The 23,333-nt window shown below is 43.7% G+C and overlaps 2 protein-coding genes across 7 annotated transcripts in view; one reads left to right on the top strand and one right to left on the bottom strand.

Annotated features, from left to right (window-relative positions):
* Positions 1–1,014: 1,014 nt before the first annotated feature.
* On the top strand, positions 1,015–11,822 carry zbtb11 (zinc finger and BTB domain containing 11). Its single transcript, XM_074634496.1, has 10 exons — positions 1,015–1,534; positions 5,887–6,137; positions 6,464–6,695; positions 6,772–7,802; positions 7,883–8,215; positions 8,297–8,714; positions 9,957–10,074; positions 10,161–10,319; positions 10,417–10,592; positions 11,105–11,822. The coding sequence occupies exons 1-10, from the start codon at positions 1,219–1,221 to the stop codon at positions 11,659–11,661; spliced, it is 3,591 nt and encodes a 1,196-aa protein (XP_074490597.1). The 5' UTR covers positions 1,015–1,218; the 3' UTR covers positions 11,662–11,822.
* A 1,419-nt stretch (positions 11,823–13,241) lies between these two features.
* tp63 (tumor protein p63) overlaps positions 13,242–23,333 on the bottom strand; it is a 44,549-nt gene continuing 34,457 nt past the window's right edge. For 2 of the 6 annotated variants that reach the window (XM_074634502.1, XM_074634497.1), the window contains 10 exons: positions 23,242–23,333; positions 21,719–21,828; positions 21,483–21,619; positions 21,251–21,333; positions 21,029–21,153; positions 16,477–16,622; positions 16,012–16,156; positions 14,600–14,693; positions 13,417–14,507; positions 13,242–13,374 (listed from right to left, as the gene is read on the bottom strand). The exon at positions 23,242–23,333 is cut by the window's right edge and continues 24 nt beyond it. In XM_074634502.1, coding sequence (XP_074490603.1) covers positions 14,211–14,507; positions 14,600–14,693; positions 16,012–16,156; positions 16,477–16,622; positions 21,029–21,153; positions 21,251–21,333; positions 21,483–21,619; positions 21,719–21,828; positions 23,242–23,333 — 1,229 coding nt within the window. In that variant the 3' untranslated portion in view covers positions 13,242–13,374; positions 13,417–14,210. Of the gene's footprint in view, positions 14,508–14,599; positions 14,694–16,011; positions 16,157–16,476; positions 16,623–21,028; positions 21,154–21,250; positions 21,334–21,482; positions 21,620–21,718; positions 21,829–23,241 lie in introns of all 6 variants that reach the window. The other 4 variants (XM_074634499.1, XM_074634498.1, XM_074634500.1 and 1 more) reach the window with 4 other exon arrangements.

Here is a 23,333-nt window from a genome sequence, read left to right as displayed (position 1 = left end):
CATTCTTATACTAGATAAGTCTTTATACCTTAGTTCATTCAAATCATACAGAGAAACATGACCGCCAGAAATAAAGTAAAAATATGATGATTTCATTTAACTTTTGTTTTATCAAAACAAACTCAAATTTATATCTAATATAATTAAATCTAATAATGACACTTAAATGAAGATATAAATGAATTATGACAATAAAGTATTATGATATAAAGTATTTAAAGTAGGTGTGTGTCTGTGTGTGTGTGTGTGTGTGTGTGTGTGTGTGTGTTGTGTGTCTGTGGTGTGTGTTGTTGTGTGTCTGTGGTGTGTGTTGTTGTGTGTCTGTGTGTGTGTGTGTGTGTGTGTGTTGTTGTGTCTGTGTGTGTGTGTGTTGTTGTGTGTCTGTGTGTGTGTGTGTCTGTGTGTGTGTGTATGTGTGTGTGTGTCTGTGTGTGTGTTGTGTCTGTGTGTGTGTGTGTGTGTGTGTGTTGTTGTGTGTCTGTGTGTGTGTTGTGTGTGTGTGTGTGTGTGTGTGTTGTTGTGTCTGTGTGTTGTGTGTGTGTGTGTGTGTGTGTGTGTGTGTCTGTGTGTGTGTGTGTGTGTGTGTGTGTGTGTGTGTGTGTGTGTATGTGTGTGTTGTTTGTCTGTGTGTGTGTGTGTGTGTGTGTGTGTATGTATGTGTGTGTGTGTGTGTGTGTGTGTGTGTGTATGTATGTGTGTGTGTGTGTGTGTGCGTGTGTGTCTGTGTGTGTGTGTGTGTGTCTGTGTGTGTGTGTCTGTGTGTGTGTGTGTGTGTGTTGTTTGTCTGTGTGTGTGTCTGTCTGTCTGTCTGTCTGTCTGTCTGTCTGTCTGTGTGTGTGTGTGTGTGTGTGTGTGTGTGTGTGTGTGTGTGTGTGTGTGTGTGTGTGTGTGTGTGTGTGTGTGTATGTATGTGTGTGTGTGTGTGTGTGTGTGTGTGTGTGTGTGTGTTATCAGTGAGCCTGCAGCGCCCTCTGCTGGTGCATCAGGGTAACTACGCGCTTCCGCCGTTAGTGACGCAGCTTCCGGTTGTGCAGCAGCCATTTTGTCGCCTGTCCGCTGAGTCGCGGCTCTGCAGTTCCACCTGAAGGTAAACACCCGGTACCTGAAGGTAAACACCCGGTACCGCCCCGGTACCGCCCCGGTACCGACCCGTACCCCGAGACCCACCGTAATATACACCCGGGGTTAACAGCCGGAGCCCGAGAGGAGCCGGGCCTCATGTCGTGCTCGGAGAGCTACCGGGCCATCCTGCGCTACCTGACGGATGAGCGCGAGCCCTACGCGCCCGGTACCGCGGGGAACACCAAGAGGAAGATCCGGAAGGCGGCGACCTGCTACGTGGTCCGGGACGGGACCCTGTTCTACCAGAGGCGGCTGAAGAACCAGAACCACTTCACCGAGCTGGAGGTGGTTCTGCTGGACCACAGGAGGCGGGAACTCATCCAGCAGAACCACATCAGCCCCGAAGAGGACGGAGAACACCGGAACCAGCAGAACACCTGGGAGTCCATCAGCAGCAAGTACTGGTGGAGAGGTACTGTATATACTAGTACTACAGTATACTACTACAATACACCTAGTACTACTACTACACACCTAGTACTACTACTACACACCTAGTACTACTACTATACACCTAGTACTACTACTATACACCTAGTACTACTACTATACACCTAGTACTACTACAATACACCTAGTACTACTACTACACACCTAGTACTACTACTATACACCTAGTACTACTACTATACACCTAGTACTACTACAATACACCTAGTACTACTACTATACACCTAGTACTACTACTACACACCTAGTACTACTACTACACACCTAGTACTACTACTACACACCTAGTACTACTACTACACACCTAGTACTACTACTATACACCTAGTACTACTACTATACACCTAGTACTACTACTATACACCTAGTACTACTACTACTACTATACACCTAGTACTACTACTATACACCTAGTACTACTACTATACACCTAGTACTACTACAATACACCTAGTACTACTACTACACACCTAGTACTACTACTATACACCTAGTACTACTACTACACACCTAGTACTACTACTATACACCTAGTACTACTACTATACACCTAGTACTACTACTATACACCTAGTACTACTACTACACACCTAGTACTACTACTATACACCTAGTACTACTACTATACACCTAGTACTACTACTATACACCTAGTACTACTACTATACACCTAGTACTACTACTATACACCTAGTACTACTACTACTACTATACACCTAGTACTACTACTATACACCTAGTACTACTACTATACACCTAGTACTACTACAATACACCTAGTACTACTACTACACACCTAGTACTACTACTATACACCTAGTACTACTACTACACACCTAGTACTACTACTATACACCTAGTACTACTACTATACACCTAGTACTACTACTATACACCTAGTACTACTACTACACACCTAGTACTACTACTATACACCTAGTACTACTACTATACACCTAGTACTACTACTATACACCTAGTACTACTACAATACACCTAGTACTACTACTATACACCTAGTACTACTACTACACACCTAGTACTACTACTACACACCTAGTACTACTACTACACACCTAGTACTACTACTATACACCTAGTACTACTACTATACACCTAGTACTACTACTATACACCTAGTACTACTACTACTACTATACACCTAGTACTACTACTATACACCTAGTACTACTACTATACACCTAGTACTACTACAATACACCTAGTACTACTACTACACACCTAGTACTACTACTATACACCTAGTACTACTACTACACACCTAGTACTACTACTATACACCTAGTACTACTACTACACACCTAGTACTACTACTACACACCTAGTACTACTACTACACACCTAGTACTACTACTACACACCTAGTACTACTACTATACACCTAGTACTACTACTACACACCTAGTACTACTACTATACACCTAGTACTACTACTATACACCTAGTACTACTACTATACACCTAGTACTACTACTACACACCTAGTACTACTACTATACACCTAGTACTACTACTATACACCTAGTACTACTACTATACACCTAGTACTACTACTATACACCTAGTACTACTACTATACACCTAGTACTACTACTACACACCTAGTACTACTACTATACACCTAGTACTACTACTACACACCTAGTACTACTACTACACACCTAGTACTACTACTACACACCTACTACTACTACTACACACCTAGTACTACTACAATACACCTAGTACTACTACTATACACCTAGTACTACTACTATACACCTAGTACTACTACTATACACCTAGTACTACTACTATACACCTAGTACTACTACTACTACTATACACCTAGTACTACTACTACTACTATACACCTAGTACTACTACACACCTAGTACTACTACACACCTAGTACTACTATACTACTACACACCTAGTACTACTACACACCTAGTACTACTACACACCTAGTAATACTACACACCTAGTACTACTATACTACTACACACCTAGTACTACTACACACCTAGTACTACTACACACCTAGTACTACTATACTACTACACACCTAGTACTACTATACTACTACACACCTAGTACTACTACTATACTACTACTACAATACACCTAGTACTACAGTATACTACTACACCTAGTACTACTATACTACTATAGTACTACTACAGAACACCTGGGAGTACATCTCCAGCAAGTACTGCTGGAGATGTACTGTACTGTAGTACTACTGTAGTATCCTAGTAGAAGTACTGCTGGAGATGTACTGTACTGTAGTACTACTGTAGTATCCTAGTAGAAGTACTGCTGGAGATGTACTGTACTGTAGTACTACTGTAGTATCCTAGTAGAAGTACTGCTGGAGAGGTACTGTACTGTAGTACTACTGTAGTATCCTAGTAGAAGTACTGCTGGAGATGTACTGTACTGTAGTACTACTGTAGTATCCTAGTAGAAGTACTGCTGGAGATGTACTGTACTGTAGTACTACTGTAGTATCCTAGTAGAAGTACTGCTGGAGAGGTACTGTACTGTAGTACTACTGTAGTATCCTAGTAGAAGTACTGCTGGAGATGTACTGTACTGTAGTACTACTGTAGTATCCTAGTAGAAGTACTGCTGGAGAGGTACTGTACTGTAGTACTACTGTAGTATCCTAGTAGAAGTACTGCTGGAGATGTACTGTACTGTAGTACTACTGTAGTATCCTAGTAGAAGTACTGCTGGAGAGGTGAGATACTGTAGTACTACTGTAGTATCCTAGTAGAAGTACTGCTGGAGAGGTACTGTACTGTAGTACTACTGTAGTATCCTAGTAGAAGTACTGCTGGAGAGGTACTGTACTGTAGTACTACTGTAGTATCCTAGTAGAAGTACTGCTGGAGAGGTACTGTACTGTAGTACTACTGTAGTATCCTAGTAGAAGTACTGCTGGAGAGGTACTGTACTGTATTGTTCCCTATAAAGAACATAGATATAGAAAATACAAATTATAATAAAAATATGAAAAAATACTATAAAACGTTTTAACAAGAACATAAATATATATATTAGAAAAATCACAATACATATATGAAAAAGATACTAAAAATACTATAAGAAGAACAAAATCCCTCAGATATCTGGAGGATACTATTATTATTATTATTACTATTATTATTATTACTATTATTATTATTATTATTACTATTATTATTATTACTATTATTATTATTATTATTACTATTATTATTATTATTATTACTATTATTATTATTACTATTATTATTATTATTATTACTATTATTATTATTACTATTATTATTACTATTATTATTATTATTACTATTATTATTACTATTATTATTATTATTACTATTATTATTACTATTATTATTATTATTATTATTATTATTATTATTACTATTATTATTATTACTATTATTATTATTATTATTATTATTACTATTATTATTATTATTATTATTATTATTATTACTATTATTATTATTATTACTATTATTATTATTATTATTACTATTATTATTATTACTATTATTATTACTATTATTATTATTATTACTATTATTATTACTATTATTATTATTATTACTATTATTATTACTATTATTATTATTACTATTATTATTATTATTACTATTATTATTATTACTATTATTATTATTACTATTATTATTATTATTACTATTATTATTATTATTATTACTATTATTATTATTACTATTATTATTATTATTATTACTATTATTATTATTATTACTATTATTATTACTATTATTATTATTATTACTATTATTATTATTATTATTACTATTATTATTATTATTATTACTATTATTATTATTACTATTATTATTATTATTATTATTACTATTATTATTATTACTATTATTATTATTACTATTACTATTATTATTATTATTATTATTATTACTATTATTATTATTATTATTATTACTATTATTATGATGATGATGATGATGATGTTTCTCTGGAGGATATTGAGGTGAGGAACATGGAGACGTTCCCCACAGAGCTGCTCTCTGTCTCCGTCTGATGGTTCGTTGTTCGCTGTGTTTTTATTCTTTTATCTTCTTCAGTTCCCCTTCCTCTCTCCAGATAGGACACGTTGTGCTATCTGATCATTAATGAGGTCCCGTTATCCTCTGGCAGTAGTACTACTAGCTGTATGAAATGTTTTACTGACAGGAGGAGCTGCTTCCTCTCGGCGTAGTTTAACATGACGCCGTCGTCTCTCTGAAGACGTGTGACGTGTGGTTTGTGATTTGTGTCCTTCAGGTATCCTGAAGAACGTCAAAGACCACATCAGAGAGTGCGCTCACTGTCAGAGCAGGCGCAGCACCGACGACGGCTCCGGATCTCGACTCTTCTCCCGGCCAGGGAGACGCAGGGCGGCCGCCAACGCCAACGATGAGGAGGACGAGGAGGAGGAGGAAGAAGAGGGAGACGACGGTTTAGGCTTCACGGACTCGTCCTGTCAGCTGAGATCCAAGTTGGCGAAGACGATGGCCAAACACGAGCTGGTCTTTGTACGTGTAGTTCCAGTTATACAGTACAGTCCTGCTCTCTAGATGAGTGTTTAGTGAATGAATCTGTGTGTGTCCGTCTCCAGGTGGACAGTAAAGGACAGGTGAACCAGTCCTGCTCTCTAGTTGAGTGTTTAGTGAATGAGTCTGTGTGTGTCCGTCTCCAGGTGGACAGTAAAGGACAGGTGAACCAGTCCTGCTCTCTAGTTGAGTGTTTAGTGAATGGTGTCTCTGTGATCCGTCTCCAGGTGGACAGTAAAGGACAGGTGAACCAGTCCTGCTCTCTAGTTGAGTGTTTAGTGAATGGTGTCTCTGTGATCCGTCTCCAGGTGGACAGTAAAGGGGAAGTGAACCAGTTCCTGCCCAAACACAGCCAGACCATGTTGGACAAACTGAACCAGCAGCGTCTCAGCAACCAGTTCTGTGACATCACGCTGCTGATCGAAGGCGAGGAGCACCGAGCGCACAAAGCGGTGCTGGCGGCGTGCAGCGAATACTTCAACGAGCTCTTCTTCGAGAAGGGGGCGGCGTCCACGCACGAAGCCGTGGTGGACCTCTCCGGTGAGACTCCGTCCTTGTTGTTGTTTAGAGGTCATTTCTTGTAGTCGCCCAGTTTGAACCTTCCTTCTCTCTCCAGGTTTCACCAAAGTCAGCTTCCTCCCGCTGCTGGACTTCGCGTACACGTCCACGCTCACGTTTAACTTCTGCGTCATGGCCGACATCGCCAACCTAGCTCGCCATCTGCTGATGACGGAGGTGCTGCAGATCTGTGAGTCTGTTCATAAGCAGGTGGAGGAGCAGAAGCTGACGGTGTATCAGAGAGGAGACGTGCACACGGTGGTGTCGAGCCAACCGGCCGCCGAGGATGGCTTGAAGGACGAATCCGCCTCCTTCATGGTCACCATAGAGAGCGACGGCAGGACGGTGGTCACCCAGCAGGGCGGCGATGTAACGGACGAGCCCTTAGCTTTCGTTGCACCTTCTGAAGACGCCTACATCCAGCAGCCGGTGGCGGGCGTCGCTGAAGCTGGAGACGGAGACAAAGAGCATCATGGGGAGGCTGGACCGGATGAGACGGTGACTCTGATCACTCACGGAGGACCGGCTGAGCCGGGAGACACCGTCACTCTTATCTCACGCGGCGCAGAAGGAGCGGAGGCGGAGACGATGACTGTGGTCACCCTCAGTGGACAGGCCGGCGCCAGTGAGTCCCTCGCCGTGGTGTCCGCCTGCCTGGCGATGGAGCAGCCGCAGGTCGCTGAAGCAGGAGCCTTCGTAATAAATGTGGACCCAGACAAAGTGAGTCCCTCGGAGGTCATCAAGCTGGTCTCCGAGGCGGCGGCGGCGGCGGCGGCGGCGGCGGCGGCGGCGGCGGCGGCGCCTCAGGAGAAGCTAGAAGAAGCACCGATGCCCCAGAAACGTAAACGGGGGCGTCCCGCCAAGGTGAAGAAGGACGTGGAGGTGGAGGAGTACGTTCCTCTGGAGGAGGAGGAGCCCTCCGCTGATGAAAGCCACGGAGACAAGCAGGACATGTCAGATGAGCCCAACAAGAGACGACTCCGGTCGCGCTCCATCGCCGAGGGCGGTTACGCTCGTTTACACATGGGGCTGGAGGAGGAAGAGGAGGGGAAGAAAGGGTCAACGCCGCCGCGTACCGCCACCCCGAAGGTACGTCTTTACATCTCAGTGAAGCTCTGAGTGTTTGATTGTTCTGTTAAGAGTGAAAATTAACCCGAGTGTGTGTTTAGTTGGCTCCGAGGCCGGGGAAGAGGGGACGACCGCCGAAGCAGCCGGCGGAGACCGAAGGCGAAGGACAGTCTGAGTCAGGGTTAGATCCAGACGCCGGCGCCGTGGACAGCGTGACGACCGGAGAGCTCAGCGCGGACGAGCCCGGGGCGAAGGTGGCAGAGCCAGAGACCGGAGCCGAGCCGGAGACCGGAGCCGAGCCGGACCAGACGCCGGCAGAGGGCGCCAGCGATGGAGAGCACACGTGCTCTGAGTGCGGCATGTCCTACCAGAGACGCTACTCTCTCATCATGCACACGTTAAAACACGAGAAGGCTCGCGGCTATAAGTGCAGCGTAAGTGTTCCGTCAACAGTAAGTTAAGGTCATATCCTGTAGTGAACGTGTCGTGACCGCGGTGCGTCTGTGTCCTCGTAGCTGTGCAGTAAGGAGTTCCAGTACGCCGCCTCGCTCCGCGCCCACCTGGCCCGACACAAGCAGCAGAGCAGCCAGCGGGCGCCCATCACCGCCAAACCCTCAGCGGCACACGGCGCCGAGGGCAAGGCGGACGGCGACCTGGACGAGAAGACGTCGGCGCAGCACACCAAACGAGAGTTTGTGTGCGACATCTGCGGGAAGACGTTACCGAAGCTCTACTCTCTGAGGATCCACATGCTGCATCACACCGGCGTGCGGCCGCACTCCTGCAAGGTCTGCGGCAAGACGTTCGCCCACAAGCACAGCCTGAAGATGCACCGAGCGCTGCACGACGTCACCAAACAGTTCCAGTGTCAGTACTGTAAGAAGTCCTTCGTCAGCAAGCGGAGCATGGAGGAGCACACCAGCATCCACACAGGTCAGGACACGCTCAACATACTACTTTCATTTGGTTTATCAGGTTATGAGATCGGTCTCTGAGACTTCTCCTGGTACTCCGATATACCACGGTGTGTTATTGGATGTGTTTTATTCTCCTAAATTTACAACTTTAATCTCAATACATCCAAGTTTCATTCTTGTAAATTTTAGTTTTTTTCTGGTAAATTTACGGCTTCAATCTCAGAGAATTTCTAAGTTTTTTCTCTTGTAAATTTCTGTCTTTTCTCCTAAATTTAAAATTTTATTCATGAGTTTTTTTTCATAATTTTACAACTTTAATCTCACAGAAAGAGTTTTTTTCTCGTAAATCTACAACTTTAATTTCAGAGAATTTCCGAGTTTTTTTTGTAAATTTGTGAGTTTTTTTCTCGTAATTAGTTTTCTTGTTATTGTAAATTTTATCATAAATTTCGGAGATTTTTCTTATAAATTTACAACTTTAATCTCAGAATTTGGGAATTTTATTCTCGTAAACTTGTGATTTTTTTTCTCGTAAATTTGTTTTTCTGTTAATGCAAATTTCTGAGACTTTTTCTCATAAGTTTACGACTTTAATGTTAGAGAATATCCACGTTTTATTCTCGTAAATTTACAACTTTAATCTCAGAACATCCAAGTTTTATTCTTGTAAATTTTTGTTTTTTTCTGGTAAATTTAAGATTTTATTGTCAGAGAATTTCTGAGTTTTTTTTTCTCGTAAATTTACGACTTTAATCTCAGAGTTTTGGAATTTTATTCTTGTAAATTTGTGAGGTTTTTTCATAATTTTTACGACTTTAATCTCAGAGAGTTTTTTTCTCGTAAATGTACAACTTTAATTTCAGAGAATTTCTAAGTTTTTTTTCTCGTAAATTAGTTTTCTTATTTTAAATTCTATCATAAATTTCTGAGATTTTTCTTATAAATTTACGACTTTAATGTCAGAATTTTGGAATTTTATTCTCGTAAATTTACAACTTTAATCTCAGAATTTTGGAATTTTATTCTCGTAAATTTGTGAGTTGTTTTCTCGTAAATTAGTTTTTCTGTTATTGTAAATTGCAGAGACTTTTTTTTCATAAATTTACAACTTTAATGTTAGAGAATTTCCGAGTTTCTTTTCTGTTCAATTTTTTTTTGTTATTGTAAATTAAGTTGGGTAAAGTGACCCTTTCCTCAGATAAGAGCGTAAAGTCAACCAGATGTTTGCATCTGTTTTCACCATGAAACCCTCCAACAGGTGAATCAAAGTACCTGTGCAACACGTGCGGAGCGACTTTCCATCGAGCCTCGGCTCTCAGCAAACACCTGAAGAAGCACCTGCCCCGACCCAACGTGCGTCCGTTCGGTTGCGCTCAGTGAGTAAACCGCCCGTCTCTCATTTATTAACCCCCGATGGGACGAGGTTGTCCACTGAGACTGAGCTGTCTGAATGTTCTTCCAGCTGTGATAAAAGGTTCTACGAAGCCAAAGATCTGCAGCAGCACATGAACAAGCACATGGGCCTGAAGCCGTTCCAGTGCCAGGTGTGTGGGAAGTGCTACAGCTGGAAGAAGGACTGGTACTCCCACGTCAAGTCCCACAGCGTGGCCGAGCCCTTCAAGTAAGTCCGCCGCGCCTCGGGGACGCCCGATGGTGTTGTTGTTGTTGTTGTTGTTGTCATGGTAACCAGGACGTGACGTCTCGACTCGTGTCCTCAGGTGTAACGTGTGCGGGAAGGAGTTCTTTGAGAAGGCGCTGTTCAGGAGGCACGTGAAGAAAGCCACGCACGGGAAGAAAGGCCGGGTGAAGCAGAACCTGGAGAGGGAGTGTGAGCAGTGTGGCAGGAAGTTCACTCAGCTCCGAGAGTACCGGCGCCACGTCAACAACCACCAGGGTGAGAACGCCAGCGGGACGGGGACAGGACAGATGTTATTTATTCACTTTATTAATCACACATTACTTATCTGTTCTAAATGAACCTTAAAGGGAGTCAAGTATTTAATCCTCTTATCAACATGGGAGTAGACAAATATGATGTATATATTTATTATTGGAAATCAATTAACCCATTTCAGAGGTCAAGGGACTCCTTTGAAATGGACATGACAGTTTGTCCTCTCCAACATTTAGTGTAAGTTTGGAGCGTTATTGAACCTCCTTCATGACCAGCTAGTCTGACCTGGTTGGATTCATCAGGTTTATAGTTTACTATGATACCAGGACTTCTCTCTAGCTTTAAAACTGAGCCGCTACAACCTAAAGATCACAAGTTGCGTTAAAGAAATGAGTGGCGTTAAAACAGATTAGCGTTAACGTGTTCTCATCACGTTAACTCTGACAGCGTTAGTTATTGATCTGATCAGTTGTTGACCGTACTGATGCTGTTTCCTTCCTCCTCTCTTCCAGGAGTGAAGCCATTCGAGTGTCTGACTTGCGGCGTCGCCTGGGCCGACGCCCGTTCCCTCAAACGCCACGTCCGCACGCACACGGGAGAGCGCCCGTACGTGTGCCCCATGTGCCAGGAGGCCCACATCGACGCGCGCACGCTCCGCAAACACATGGCCAAGTATCACGGGGACAACCTGCCGGGGAAGATCATGCTGGAGAAAGACACCCTCCAGTTCCACAACCAGGGCACGCAGGTGGAGCACGCCGTCAGCATCCTGGCGTCCGAGCTGCCTCCCGAGCTGCGGCCGGCCGCGCAGCAGCAGCCGGCGCCGGAGGAGATCGAGACGGTGCTGATCACGGAGGAGACGGTGGAGGCCGTGGAGGCGGTGCAGGCCGTCCAGGCGGCGTGCGACGGCTCGGTGACGACGACCACGACGCTCTCGGATCAGGGCATCATGCAGGTGGTGAACTACGTCCTGGCGCAGCAGGCGCTCACGGACCCCAAGATGGAGGACGCGCCCGACGTGATCCAGACCATGGAGGTGGAGGTGGCCCACGTGGCCGAGGTGGAGTGACGGACTGAAGGAACCGGACCAGGACTGTAAAGAGACTATTTTTGTGTGATTGTAAATAAGTGAACATGAACTGGTCACATGTCTGTTCTCTGTATATAGAAGATCCAGGAGGGACGAGGACGTCCACCTCCGGGACGCAATAAAGGTTGAAATGAAGACGACTCCTGATCGGCTCACAGTCTTTCATCTCATCAGAGAAGCTGTGATGCTTCCTGTCTGCTTGCTTCTTTACTCCCTCTGCTCTCTGGTGTCTCTGGTCTCTGGTCTCTGGTCTCTGGTCTCTAATGTCTCTGGTGTCTCTAATGTCTCTGGTGTTAGCTGGTCTCAGATCAGGCCGTTAAGTTGAAATCAATCAACATGTAGACGACTTCAATACGGAAGAATTTCACATCCTCATCTAGTAATTTCACACATAATTATAATAATAACTTTTATTCATAAAGTTTTTCAAAACGTTACGTTACAAAGTGCTTAATATAGAATTGGTTTAAAAAGAATCAGGTAATCTAACCAGGAAGAAATGAATGAATGTTTTAGGCTATTTAGCTTCCACAGCGCGTCTTCCTGGTCCTCCGTACCAGAAGAACACTTCTTTACTTCAGGAGCAATGAAATTCAGATGGAAGCTAAATTTACGACTAATCTTTAGAGAATTTCTCCGTTTTTTTCTGGTAAATTAGTGTTTTTTTGTGAGATTTATTCTTGTAAATGTCAGAGTTTCATCTCATCAGAGAAGCTGTCTGGTTTCCTCCCTCTGGTCTCGGGTCTCTGGTCTCTGGTCTCTGGTCTCAGATCCGGCCGTTCTCATGTTCATGGGAACATTTTAGAAGTTGTGACGCCAAACTGGAATAATCTGATATGTAGAGTTCCTGGATTAAAACCCTCAGAATGAAAATATAATCTAGTAATTTCACACATAATAATAATAATAATAATAATAATAAGTAAAGCATTTTGTAACAAACATGTTACATCGGCTGATTTTTACATTTTATTCCCAAAAACATGGAGAAAATAGATTTTTACAAAGATATCCTACATTCCCTCAGTAAAAACCTTTGATCTACTATATATATATATTATATATATATATTATATATATAATATATATATATATATATATATAATATGTCAACAAAATGAGACGAACATTTTGAACCTGGCTTCATTTAATGTTCACATTTCTGTCTTGGAAATGTATGAAAATTAGCACATATTTAATAAGATAATGCCTCATTTGCATATTTAAACATAACATTTCAGAAAACTTATAATAATTGTCTTAATGTCCGTAATCAACACGGTGATATCTATAAGTTATGTATTTTACCCTATCAACGTAGAGTTTGTTTATCTGATCAGTGATCAACGTAGAGTTTGTTTATCTGATCAGTGATCAATGTAGAGTTTGTTTATCTGATCAGTGATCAATGTAGAGTTTGTTTATCTGATCAGTGATCAACGTAGAGTTTGTTTATCTGATCAGTGATCAATGTAGAGTTTATCTGTTCGGTGTAACAACAGTTTTTATGTGAATCATTCAGCGGAGCCACACTTTTGAAATAATCAGACAGAGGATTGTTAACATGCGATACAGCAAGTATGGATATTTATTTCAGATTTATATCAAAATACCCTCAGTATGATGCAACATATTTACAATACATTGTACAAAAATATGAAAACGCTTTCTGCTTTCTGCTTTCTAACGCTGCTGCTGCTGCTGGCTACGAGGTGAACACGGGCTGCTGGCGGCGGCGGCGAATCAATACCAAACATCAGGTTGTGAACCGGTGAAGCTACCTGGTTAATATTCACATCACTGTGATCTGATCGGGTTTATTTATTTATTCAGGGAGAAACTATACAGATTTATATATATACATTAATATCAGGTTTTGGCCAAATGAAGTAAACCTCTATGATGAATATAAAACAATACTTATTATAGCAGTAAAACACCAGCAGAAACGAGAGGACATCAGTCATTACTGTAAAACACTGGGTCAAGAGCATCAGGCCTATATAGAGATATACGGCTACATCAATGAACGACCGTTTAACACACACAGCTGACCCTGAACGCTGAGGCATCGGTCTCATTAAACACACATTAAAAACAAAACAAGAAGCAAAATATAGAAGCAGAGATCGCCCATCAATTGACATAATACTTCTGACAGGAAACGGTTGAAATGTATACAATCAATGCTGACTTTGTGCCACACATGAACACCAGTAAACCTTAAACTAGATATGAAACATGCAGAAACACGTGAGCCCTGATTAACCCTCTAAAGCCAGTTAGTTCCAGTCATGCTTTAATGGGAATGAACATTTATTTCTTAAGTGCTCTCAAGAAATCAGAATCAAAAAATGCACCGTTTGTTCCTCCTCGCCGATTCAATAAGTGCGTCCTAATGTGAATATGAGTGTTCTCAGCAGGCGGGGGAAAACCAGAAATGTTCCGACAAGCAGGAGGAGGAGGCGGGAAATGAGAAAACGGGGCGAGCCGGACGGACGGAGGTCGGTACGGAGGTCAGCCCCCCGTCACTCTCCCTCCTCCTTGATGCGCTGCTGTTTGTTGCGGCGGGAATCCAGGTCGAAGGAGAAGTCGGACCACTCGTCGCGCGGCGGGAAGGAGATGGTCTGGCGCAGGGTGAAGCGCACGGCGTCGATGACGCGCTCGCCCCGGGCCTCGGAGGCGCCCATGCTGACGCTGGAGGCCCCGCTGGTGGTGCGCACTATGTGGGGAGGAGGGGAAAAATCCATGGCCTGTCGGTGCTCCATGATGCCCTTCCAGATGACGTGCTGGAACTCGGCGGGGATCTTGAGCCTGGACAGGTCCTAATGGTCATTACACAGGAGGAGGGGGGGAGCGTTAGTCGTCTCTCTCTCTAACCCATCATATGACTGGTGTTGGATAGGCAAGGGCTCACCTCCATGTTATAGTTCTCAATCTGGTAGATGTTGGTTAGGCCCTGTGCTGTGAAGTAGTCCAAGCAGCCGGCGCAGCCCAGCCGAATAAGGAAGCTGAGGAGGGAACGGAGCGGAGAGGAAGAGGGTCAGAAAGACGTGACGGACGCTCACACTTCCACTTTATTCACTTTATTCTACCGTCAAACATCAAACTGACTCTGACTGTCTGCGCTCATCAACACATTCTGCTTTAGACTGCAACACCTGCAAGTTTCACACTTCAATCTGAGTTAACCCTCTGAGAGCCTCAATGGAGCCGTTCTTTTAGGGGGTATAAGTATACTTGGACTTTTCTGCATACTTAATGGTATAAGCCAAGTATACTTGGACTTTTCTGTATACTTGTTGGTATAAGCCAAGTATACTTGGACCTTTCTGTAAGAAATAGACAAATTAAATGAATTAATGTTTGCTGGCAGCAGCCTCATTCTTCTTTAGGGGGTCCAGGAGGTCTTTAGGGGGTCCAGGGGGTCTTTAGGGGGAGATAGCAGGTCAACAGTAGATGTCACATAGAAGTGGTGTACATCATCTGAAAGCTGGAACCTGGAGGTTAATCTGAGATGCAGCTCAGCACTGAGGGTCAAGTTGTTCTAGTCATTAATCTAGAAGTATCTGATGGTCATCCTCATGCTCTATTACGTCTCATAAATTGTTGCAGCAGTTGTTGGGTTGATTCCATTTGTTCCACAGATTTGGTGCTAAATTTAACCATTTTTTTACCACTGGAGAGTTGATAAAAATGATCAATAAACCCTCCAAAATACCACATTAAGACACCAAGACCTTGAGGAACACCAGAGAAGAAGACATGCTGTGATTTGGGATCAAAAACGTTTGACATTTTGGAGATTTCGGTGATGGCAAGCACTTGGGAGGGGAGACTCGTGGGTACCCATAGAACCCATTTACATACACTGATCTGGAGGTCAGAGGTCAAGGGACCCCTTTGAGAATGGACATGACAGGTTTTCCTCGACAACATTTGGTGTAAGTTTGGAGCGTTATTTAACCTCCTTCATGACCAGCTAGTCTGACATGTTTTTTTGGGGGTTTTTTTCTGCTAAAATTAGGGGTATATCATCAGCATATTGGTGAATCAGAGGAATAAACAGACACACAAATACAGTATGAAGTACACATATTGTATAGCTAGTATGACATGGCGATGGATTCATCAGGTTCTCTAGTTTCAGATGATACCAGTATCTTCTCTCTAGCTGCGGGTCTCAGAGGGTTAATGACCTGATAACAATCTAACCGGCTGCATGCACTCTATTCTAATCTTACTTGTCTTTCTGTCTTTGTATGACTGACGTTATTCTGATTATTGTGCTAGATGTAGAGATGTGTCCACTGTGGTAAGGTGAGGTACCTGGAGATGCTGCTGTCCATGGGGTATGGAGGAGGGGGGGTACAGTGGGAGGAAGGCATCAGGGGGAGCTGAGGCTGCAGGACGTGAGTGGGGCTCAGTGAACTCATGTCATTCATGGGGATGTGAGTGCCCATCATGGGAGTCACTGCAGAGACAAGAGGAGCTACGGTATTACTGCTCTGTCATTCACAGATTACGTAACGTCAAGGTTGGGGGGGGTGGAGGGGGGCATGCAGAGGTTACTCTCAACATGACACATGATGCATCATAACAGGTCCTGCAGGAGAGTCTCACAGGGATCACATTCTTTAAAGAGGAAGCTTTATGTCGGGGGGGTGCTGAGAGGCGTTCAGGTACCCTCCTGCCTGCCTGGACATGCAGCCTTTATAAGTTTACAATGAGCCCTGCAGGGACGCTGGGGTAGTTGGGTAGGGGGGAGGGGGGGTAACAGAGGGACACACTTACTGTCAGTCAGGCCTCCGGTCATGCCGGAGGGGGTGAGGGTGTTACGCTGCTGCGGGTTGATGAGCTGGCTGACGGACGGCAGCTTGTTCACTTTGCCGTGAGTCGGAGAGCAGGAACCGTAGAGGGGCTGGGACTGCATCGAAGTCCTGCAGGAGGAGGGGGGGTGGGAGAGGTTACTATCATCACTCAAACATTATTATTATTATTATACATAAATCACTCCTCATACCGAACCACATATTCCAATAAAGAAACAGCAGAGCAGTAAAAGAAAAGCCATTTATTATCTGAAAACCACAGAAAGAATAATCTGTTTCAAACAGAAAGGTCACAGCTCCTCTTTTAAATACGATGCACCGATCCGACTGTTTCAGTCCCGATACCGACACCGATACCCGGGCTCTGGGTATCGTCCGATACTGACACCGATATCCGGGCTCTGGGTATCGTCTCATACCGACACTGATACCCGGGCTCTGGGTATCGTCCGATACCGACACTGATATCCGGGCTCTGGGTATCGTTTCATACCGACACCGATACCCGGGCTCTGGGTATCGTCCGATACCGACACCGATACCGGGGCTCTGGGTATCGTCCGATACCGAGTACCAACCCGATACCAGTGTTTCATTAACCAGCTGTAGGCCTCACTGTGTGGAAGAGACCGGATCATTCTGTTATGTGTAACGACAACATCAGGCTGGACTCAAACATCACTTTACTAACTTAATAAATACATAGATATACATTTACTGAATTGTAATTTATTATAAAAAAAAATAAATCATAAAAAAAACCTTCAAAATTCAGGTGTAAAATCTTTTCAATAAGATATTTTTTTAACCCAAACCACAATGTTTTCGTAAAACTAACAAAGTAGTTTTTGTCACGTAACTTCCGTAATTAAGTTACGTCACTTCCGACAGACAACGTCAGGCTGGACTTAAACATCACTTTACTAACTTAATAAATACATACTGTAGATATACATTAACTGAATTGTAATTTATTATTAAAATAATAAATCCTGGTAAAAAAAAACTTCAAACTTCAGGTGTAAAATATTTTTAATGCAGCAACAAGTTGGTCAAAACTTAAACAGCAATTAAAATTCCAGACTATAATGTACATATATCGGGTGTCGGTGTCGGTGTCGGTATCGGTATCGGTGCATCCCAACTTTTAAAAGTTCAAAACAAACAAACAAACTGTCCTGCAGTGACTTTATATAAAACATGACCAGCATTAGCAAAAAATAATAATAATAATAATAATAAAGTCTCTTTTCCCCCAAAACAACCCAACGAGATCGATTCTGAGTCCAGCTCTCGAAGGTAAAACACAGATATAAAAACAGTGTTTGATTCCTATGTGACGTCAGACGTCATCACTACAGGCCGACAGATAAACAACATGATGAAATCACAAAGAGAGGCAACCCTACAAAATACACCTTTTAATGCATGCAAATCAAATAATGATAATCTATGAATCTCAGTGTCAGTAGCAGAGGAGAAACACAGAGTTGATCCAGCCTGTAATGTCTGTCTGTAACGGAGGAGCACAATGAAGGAGAAGAAGAATAAGAAGAAGAAGAGAGAGTCCATCATCTTAAAAACATCCTCGGTGCAGAATCCCAGAAGGTAGAAAAGGAGATCAGGAAAAAGAAAGTAGATAAAACGGAGACAGAGAGGAGGTCCATGTAGCTCAGCAGGAGGAGGAGGAGGAGGAGGAGGAGGAGCAGCTGGAGGAGGAGGAAGAGGAGGAATGTGGTGCAGAGGTTCAGGAGGAGGTGCAGCGCCGCCTCTGCTCTCCTGCAGGTTGTTCCATGATCTGGCTACCAAGACGAGCTTTAACCAGACTGCAGGAGGAACCAGAGAGAGCAGAAATAAGAGGAGGAGGAGGAGGAGGAGGAGAGAAGAAGAGGAGGAGGAGGAGGAGGAGGAGGAGGAGGAGGAGGAGGAGGAGGAGAGAGGAGAGAGGAGAGAGAGGAGGAGGAGGAGGAGGAGGAGGAGGAGAGAAAAATATGAGGTGGGGGAGGAGGAGAAGGAGGAGGAGGAGGAGAGAAGAGGAGAGAAAAAGAGGAGGAGGAGGAAGAGGAGAGAAGAAGAGGACAGAGGAGAGAGGAGGAGAGAGGATGAGGAGGAGAGAAGAGGAGGAGAGAGGAGGAGGAGGAGGAGGAGAGAAGAGGAGGAGGAGAGAAAGAGAGGAGGAGAGAGGAGGAGGAGAGAGAGAGGAGGAGGAGGAGGCGGAGAGAGAAGTAGCTCAAACAGTGATGAAGAAAGATTCACAAAGCACTGAGCTGTAACTTAATACATCATCATTATTGTGCATTAATAACTGTGTCCAGAAGGTGGCAGTCTACCAACACAGATCAACTGCTGCTGTTATTTAGTATTTATCTACAGAGTGAAGGACGAGGAGGAGGAGGAGGAGGAGGAAGAGGAGGAGGAGGAGAGAAAAGAGGCCTGAAACATTCACTGTTGACGTTCCTTTTTATTTCAAAGGCTGCAGTAAATTACAGAAGAGAGTCATAATAATAAGCTGTTTAAGAATATGCACAGAAAACTAAGAACAACATGTGATATAACAAAGAAGAGCAAATATACCAAATCCTAAAGAGGAATATTCACTAAATATTCATTTAGAATCTAACATCAACAAACCTACTAAAACCTTTCTTTCTTTTTTAAATGTAAAGGTCCACTCAGTACACTCTCCTGTTCTGAGAGGTTAAATGACTGTTTTTGTGAATGGAGTCTGGTGGCTTTGAAGAGAGCAATATAACAGCTTCAGTTCTTAAAGCTGCTGTGGACGGGAGCAGCAGAAAAATGGATTTTAACCACCTAAAGTCTGCAGGTTTCCCCGCTGTGGGACTCATAAAGGATTATCTTCTCAGTGTGTTTATTCAGGGATCGTTAACAGTAATATTTGACGGCCCGGCAGCAACAAACCAAAGTAAATGCAGATATTGTCTCAGTGTGAGTCAGTCTGCCAGTCTGTCTCTTAATGGGAAAACTACAACATAAGCAGTAATTAACATCATCTCCTCCTCCTCCTCGTCTCCATCGGCGATGGAGGGATGGGCGTGGCCGAGCAGAAGTGTGTGTGTGCGTGAACACGTGAGACGGTTTTAATTATGCTCAGCTGAATGGAGGAAGGCTCAGCGTTTTGTGTTGCTGCTGTTGTTGTGCAAACCTGGCAGAGCACCCAAAGGCGTTAACCTGCAGTCTTTGGGAGCTTCTCCTTAACAAAACACAGCCAGGTACATTTGTCACGATTCACCAGCTTTGGCTCTTGTCCCATGAGAGAGATCAGGAGGGGAAAACAAAACGGCTCTGATGCAGGACTCACCCTCCGAGTTCTACCAGCATTCATAAACCCTCAGCTGCTCAACAACACGCAGATTATTATTATTATTATCAGCTGCAAAGCTTCAGAGGCGGCGACAAATATCAGGGCTTCTACAGCAACACGCCGGTCACGTTTAATCACTGCAGTCTATTCTAAAGAAAAACGGCATAAAGAAACTAGAACTGGAGGCTGAACTCTGACAGTGATGCAGGTCGGTGATGACTTTCCAGCTCAATTGCACAGCAGGTCATGAAATAGTCACAAACTTTAATGTATTGATTCGTGTACATGTGCACAAATTTAAAAAATGTTTTCGTGATGATCAGCACGAAATCAATTTGTATGTAATCCACGTAAACCGGGAAGTATAGATAGCGGTGAACGGCGGGTAGCGAGGAGGTCGGGGTGGATGGGTGGGTCTAAAAACACCAGACTTTTACCAGGAGACCTCTATCAGAATCAGAATCTTGTTTATTGCCAGGTGTATCAGGTATACACTAGGAATTTGCTTTGGTTTGTTGGTGCAAATAAGCAGTAAAAAACAACAATAGAATAGTTAAAAATGTGAGAATAAATTTTTTTTTATTTTACCAACATACAATATAAGCTATACATATTGGTGCCCCGTGTGAGGCCAGAAGTCAACGTTGATTTATTTGTCACGTAACTTCTTTACTTTAGTTACAGCACTTCTGGAGTTATTTTAACCCAAACTAGAAACTTTTCGGTATTCTACTAAAGTACTTTTGTCACATAACTCCGTAATTAAGTTACGCATTTTCCGAGGTTATTTTAATCCAAACCACAATCTTTTCCTAAACCTAACAAAATACTTTTTGTCACATAACTTCCGTAGTTAAGTTACGCCACTTACGATGTTATTTTAATGCTAACCCCAATGTTTCCCTAAACATAACTACGTAATTTTGTTGCCTAAGCCTAACCAAGTTGATCTTAAACCTAACTAAGTAATTTTATTTTAAAAAGACGAGTGGAGCTGAAATGGACACGTGCATCACGTGTTGCTGGACATTTGTAGGAAAAAGCACAAAAAAATATGTTGTTGAAAGTCGTGCTGAGCGTCACGAAAGAAAAGTGAAATTCGTGTCTATATAGACGAATCAAATAGATACCATTTAGTGACTATTTGACGGACTGCGTTGTGTCTTGCTAACGGACGTGAACGAGTACTCACTGTTTCTGGAGGAGGTTCTGCTGCTGCTGTCGGTACGACTCGATAGTGTGCTGTGGCAGGTACTGCATCAACTCCAGAGACTCTTTGATTTTTACCAAAATCTCATAAATTTCACGTCCTTTGATCTAATAGAAGAAGAAGAAGAAGCAGAGAGACGACGGTCAGCGAGCAGCTCAGACACACAACAGTTGTATTCCCTGAAACAGGACCAGCAATACTTACAGGCAAACAGAACACCTCCTCGTCTGTAGACCTCCTCTTCTTGATGGTGGACATCTGGATGCCGTGGGACACCTGGCGGAAGGCTGAGAGAGGACAGGAAAGAGTGAGGACCACGGTTTGTGTGTTCATCTACAGTTAGTCTATGAGCGGGAGGGTTAGTGAGAGCAGAGGTTAAAGGTCCTCAGGTGAGACCTGAAGCAGGACAGCCCGCCACCAGCCCCGCCCTACTTACGGCGCTTCATACCATCACTGCTCTTTGTGGCGTCCGTTACGTGCTGCTTGCGGATGCTGTCCTCGTCCGCCTTCCGGTCACGGCCCGGGCAGGCACAGATCCTGGCCTCGAAGCACCGGCGGCCCAACACCTGACCGCTGTGGAGGAGGAGACGGAGGGGGGACATAGCAGGTGAGACACAATCCAACATTTACTCAACTGGAGACGTGACAGACGGGATGATAACAGTCTCTTACTCTCTGGTTTCCAGGGTGACGATGATGAGGATCGGGCGTCGGTTCATCCCACCGACGCAGCTCGAGTTGCACATGAAGTTGTACAGGATGGTGGTGAACTCTGTTCCCACCTGAGAGAGACAGGAGGAGGACAAAAAAAGGATTTTTAGAGACATTTGATGATGCATTTACATGCACGGCCATGTCCTGGTTACTAATAAGAATTCATTCACTTCAGTGTTTTTGCTGTTTTGTTTTAGGTTTGTAGACGACGCAGAGACACACCAGGTTCTTAGAGCGTTGACTTATAAGTTGATTTGGGTATCGGTACTCCATACCTGAGGGTATTGACCTAAATAACACGGTACCAAGTCGTACTGAAACTTCTCCAGTCGAACGATACCTACATTCAATCCTTTTTGTACCCGGTCCTCGAAAAAAACAACTAGTAGAGGTTCTGCTCGCAGCCAATCACTGCTAACGATTTAATGTGATCTTTACCTGACGGAGCTGTCACTTCAGCATGGCGAGATGTCACCAAAATGAAGTTCTCTATTGGTATCACTTTAAGGATACTGGTATTCGTACTGGTAGCAAAAGCTTTTAAGCGATATCCATCCCTATTTGTTAAATATATTTTAAATATCCAAAGCGGTTTGATTTCAGCTGAGGACAAACCACTTCCTTTATCGTCCCCAGACAATAAAAGCAAAAACACATTTTGCTGATACAATTCAGAAGACGTCTTTTAAAGTGCCACTATTTAATATTTAGCCTCCCTAGAATACAAAAAGGATTATTTCAACATTATTTAAAGATCCCAGTGTTCCGTGCCGTAGTGCTTCTCTCCTGTCTCTTCAGGTGCCACCCTCACCCTCACCCTCACCACGCTGTGCAGCTGCAGTTACTGGAGGTACGCGGCTGTGTTCAATCACCAATCAGAGCCGGGGCGTATAAGAGACCGGTGCCAGAGGGCCAAACGGCCAAACGGCAGTGTTTCAGACTGAGTGCTGCTCGGTTTACATCGGTGGTGGACGTGTGTGCCGGAGTCGGCGGTGTTGTCCTACTTCAAAGTAGTTTTAAGTTGGTCGTTGTTTCATTTATTGTTAATGAACTGTTTGCACACATCCGTTGTCTGTCTCTCTATCCGGGGTTTAAATGTTATTGTTACTCCCTCCATCCCCTGGACCCTAAACGGGGGAATGTAACACCCAGTTAGTGGTTAGTGGGTATAAAACAGATCCATCACGCTGAACCAGTGGTGGAGTCTTGCAGCACACGATGAGGCAGCAGCGTGCATAATGTTTTCTAGCATGTAAGTCAGCATATATGGTACCGCATCATGTTTTCTTAATTTGAAGGCCTCCATAGAGGCACTTCATCCACCATGGGGGCATCAAAGAGGACACTTTAGCTGTGGTTTGTTCCAACATGGGGGCACTTTGAGTCCCTCCCCCCTGGCAGGTCCATAAAGACCAAAACCTCACACCATTTACATCAACTCTACACCTTTAAAACAGACATATCTTTTCATATTGTCTCACCTGTGGAGGTTCGTAGGGGACTAAGACGCTCTGTCTCCCAGTGATGGTGTCCTCCACATACTGGGCGTGGTTGTTTCCCTCCACACGGATCA

This window comes from Sebastes fasciatus, chromosome 5, assembly GCF_043250625.1.
Source record: "Sebastes fasciatus isolate fSebFas1 chromosome 5, fSebFas1.pri, whole genome shotgun sequence".
Classification (NCBI taxonomy): domain Eukaryota; kingdom Metazoa; phylum Chordata; class Actinopteri; order Perciformes; family Sebastidae; genus Sebastes; species Sebastes fasciatus.
The sequence above is the reverse complement of the archived record's forward strand: the minus strand, read 5'-3'. Positions and strand labels throughout refer to the sequence as shown.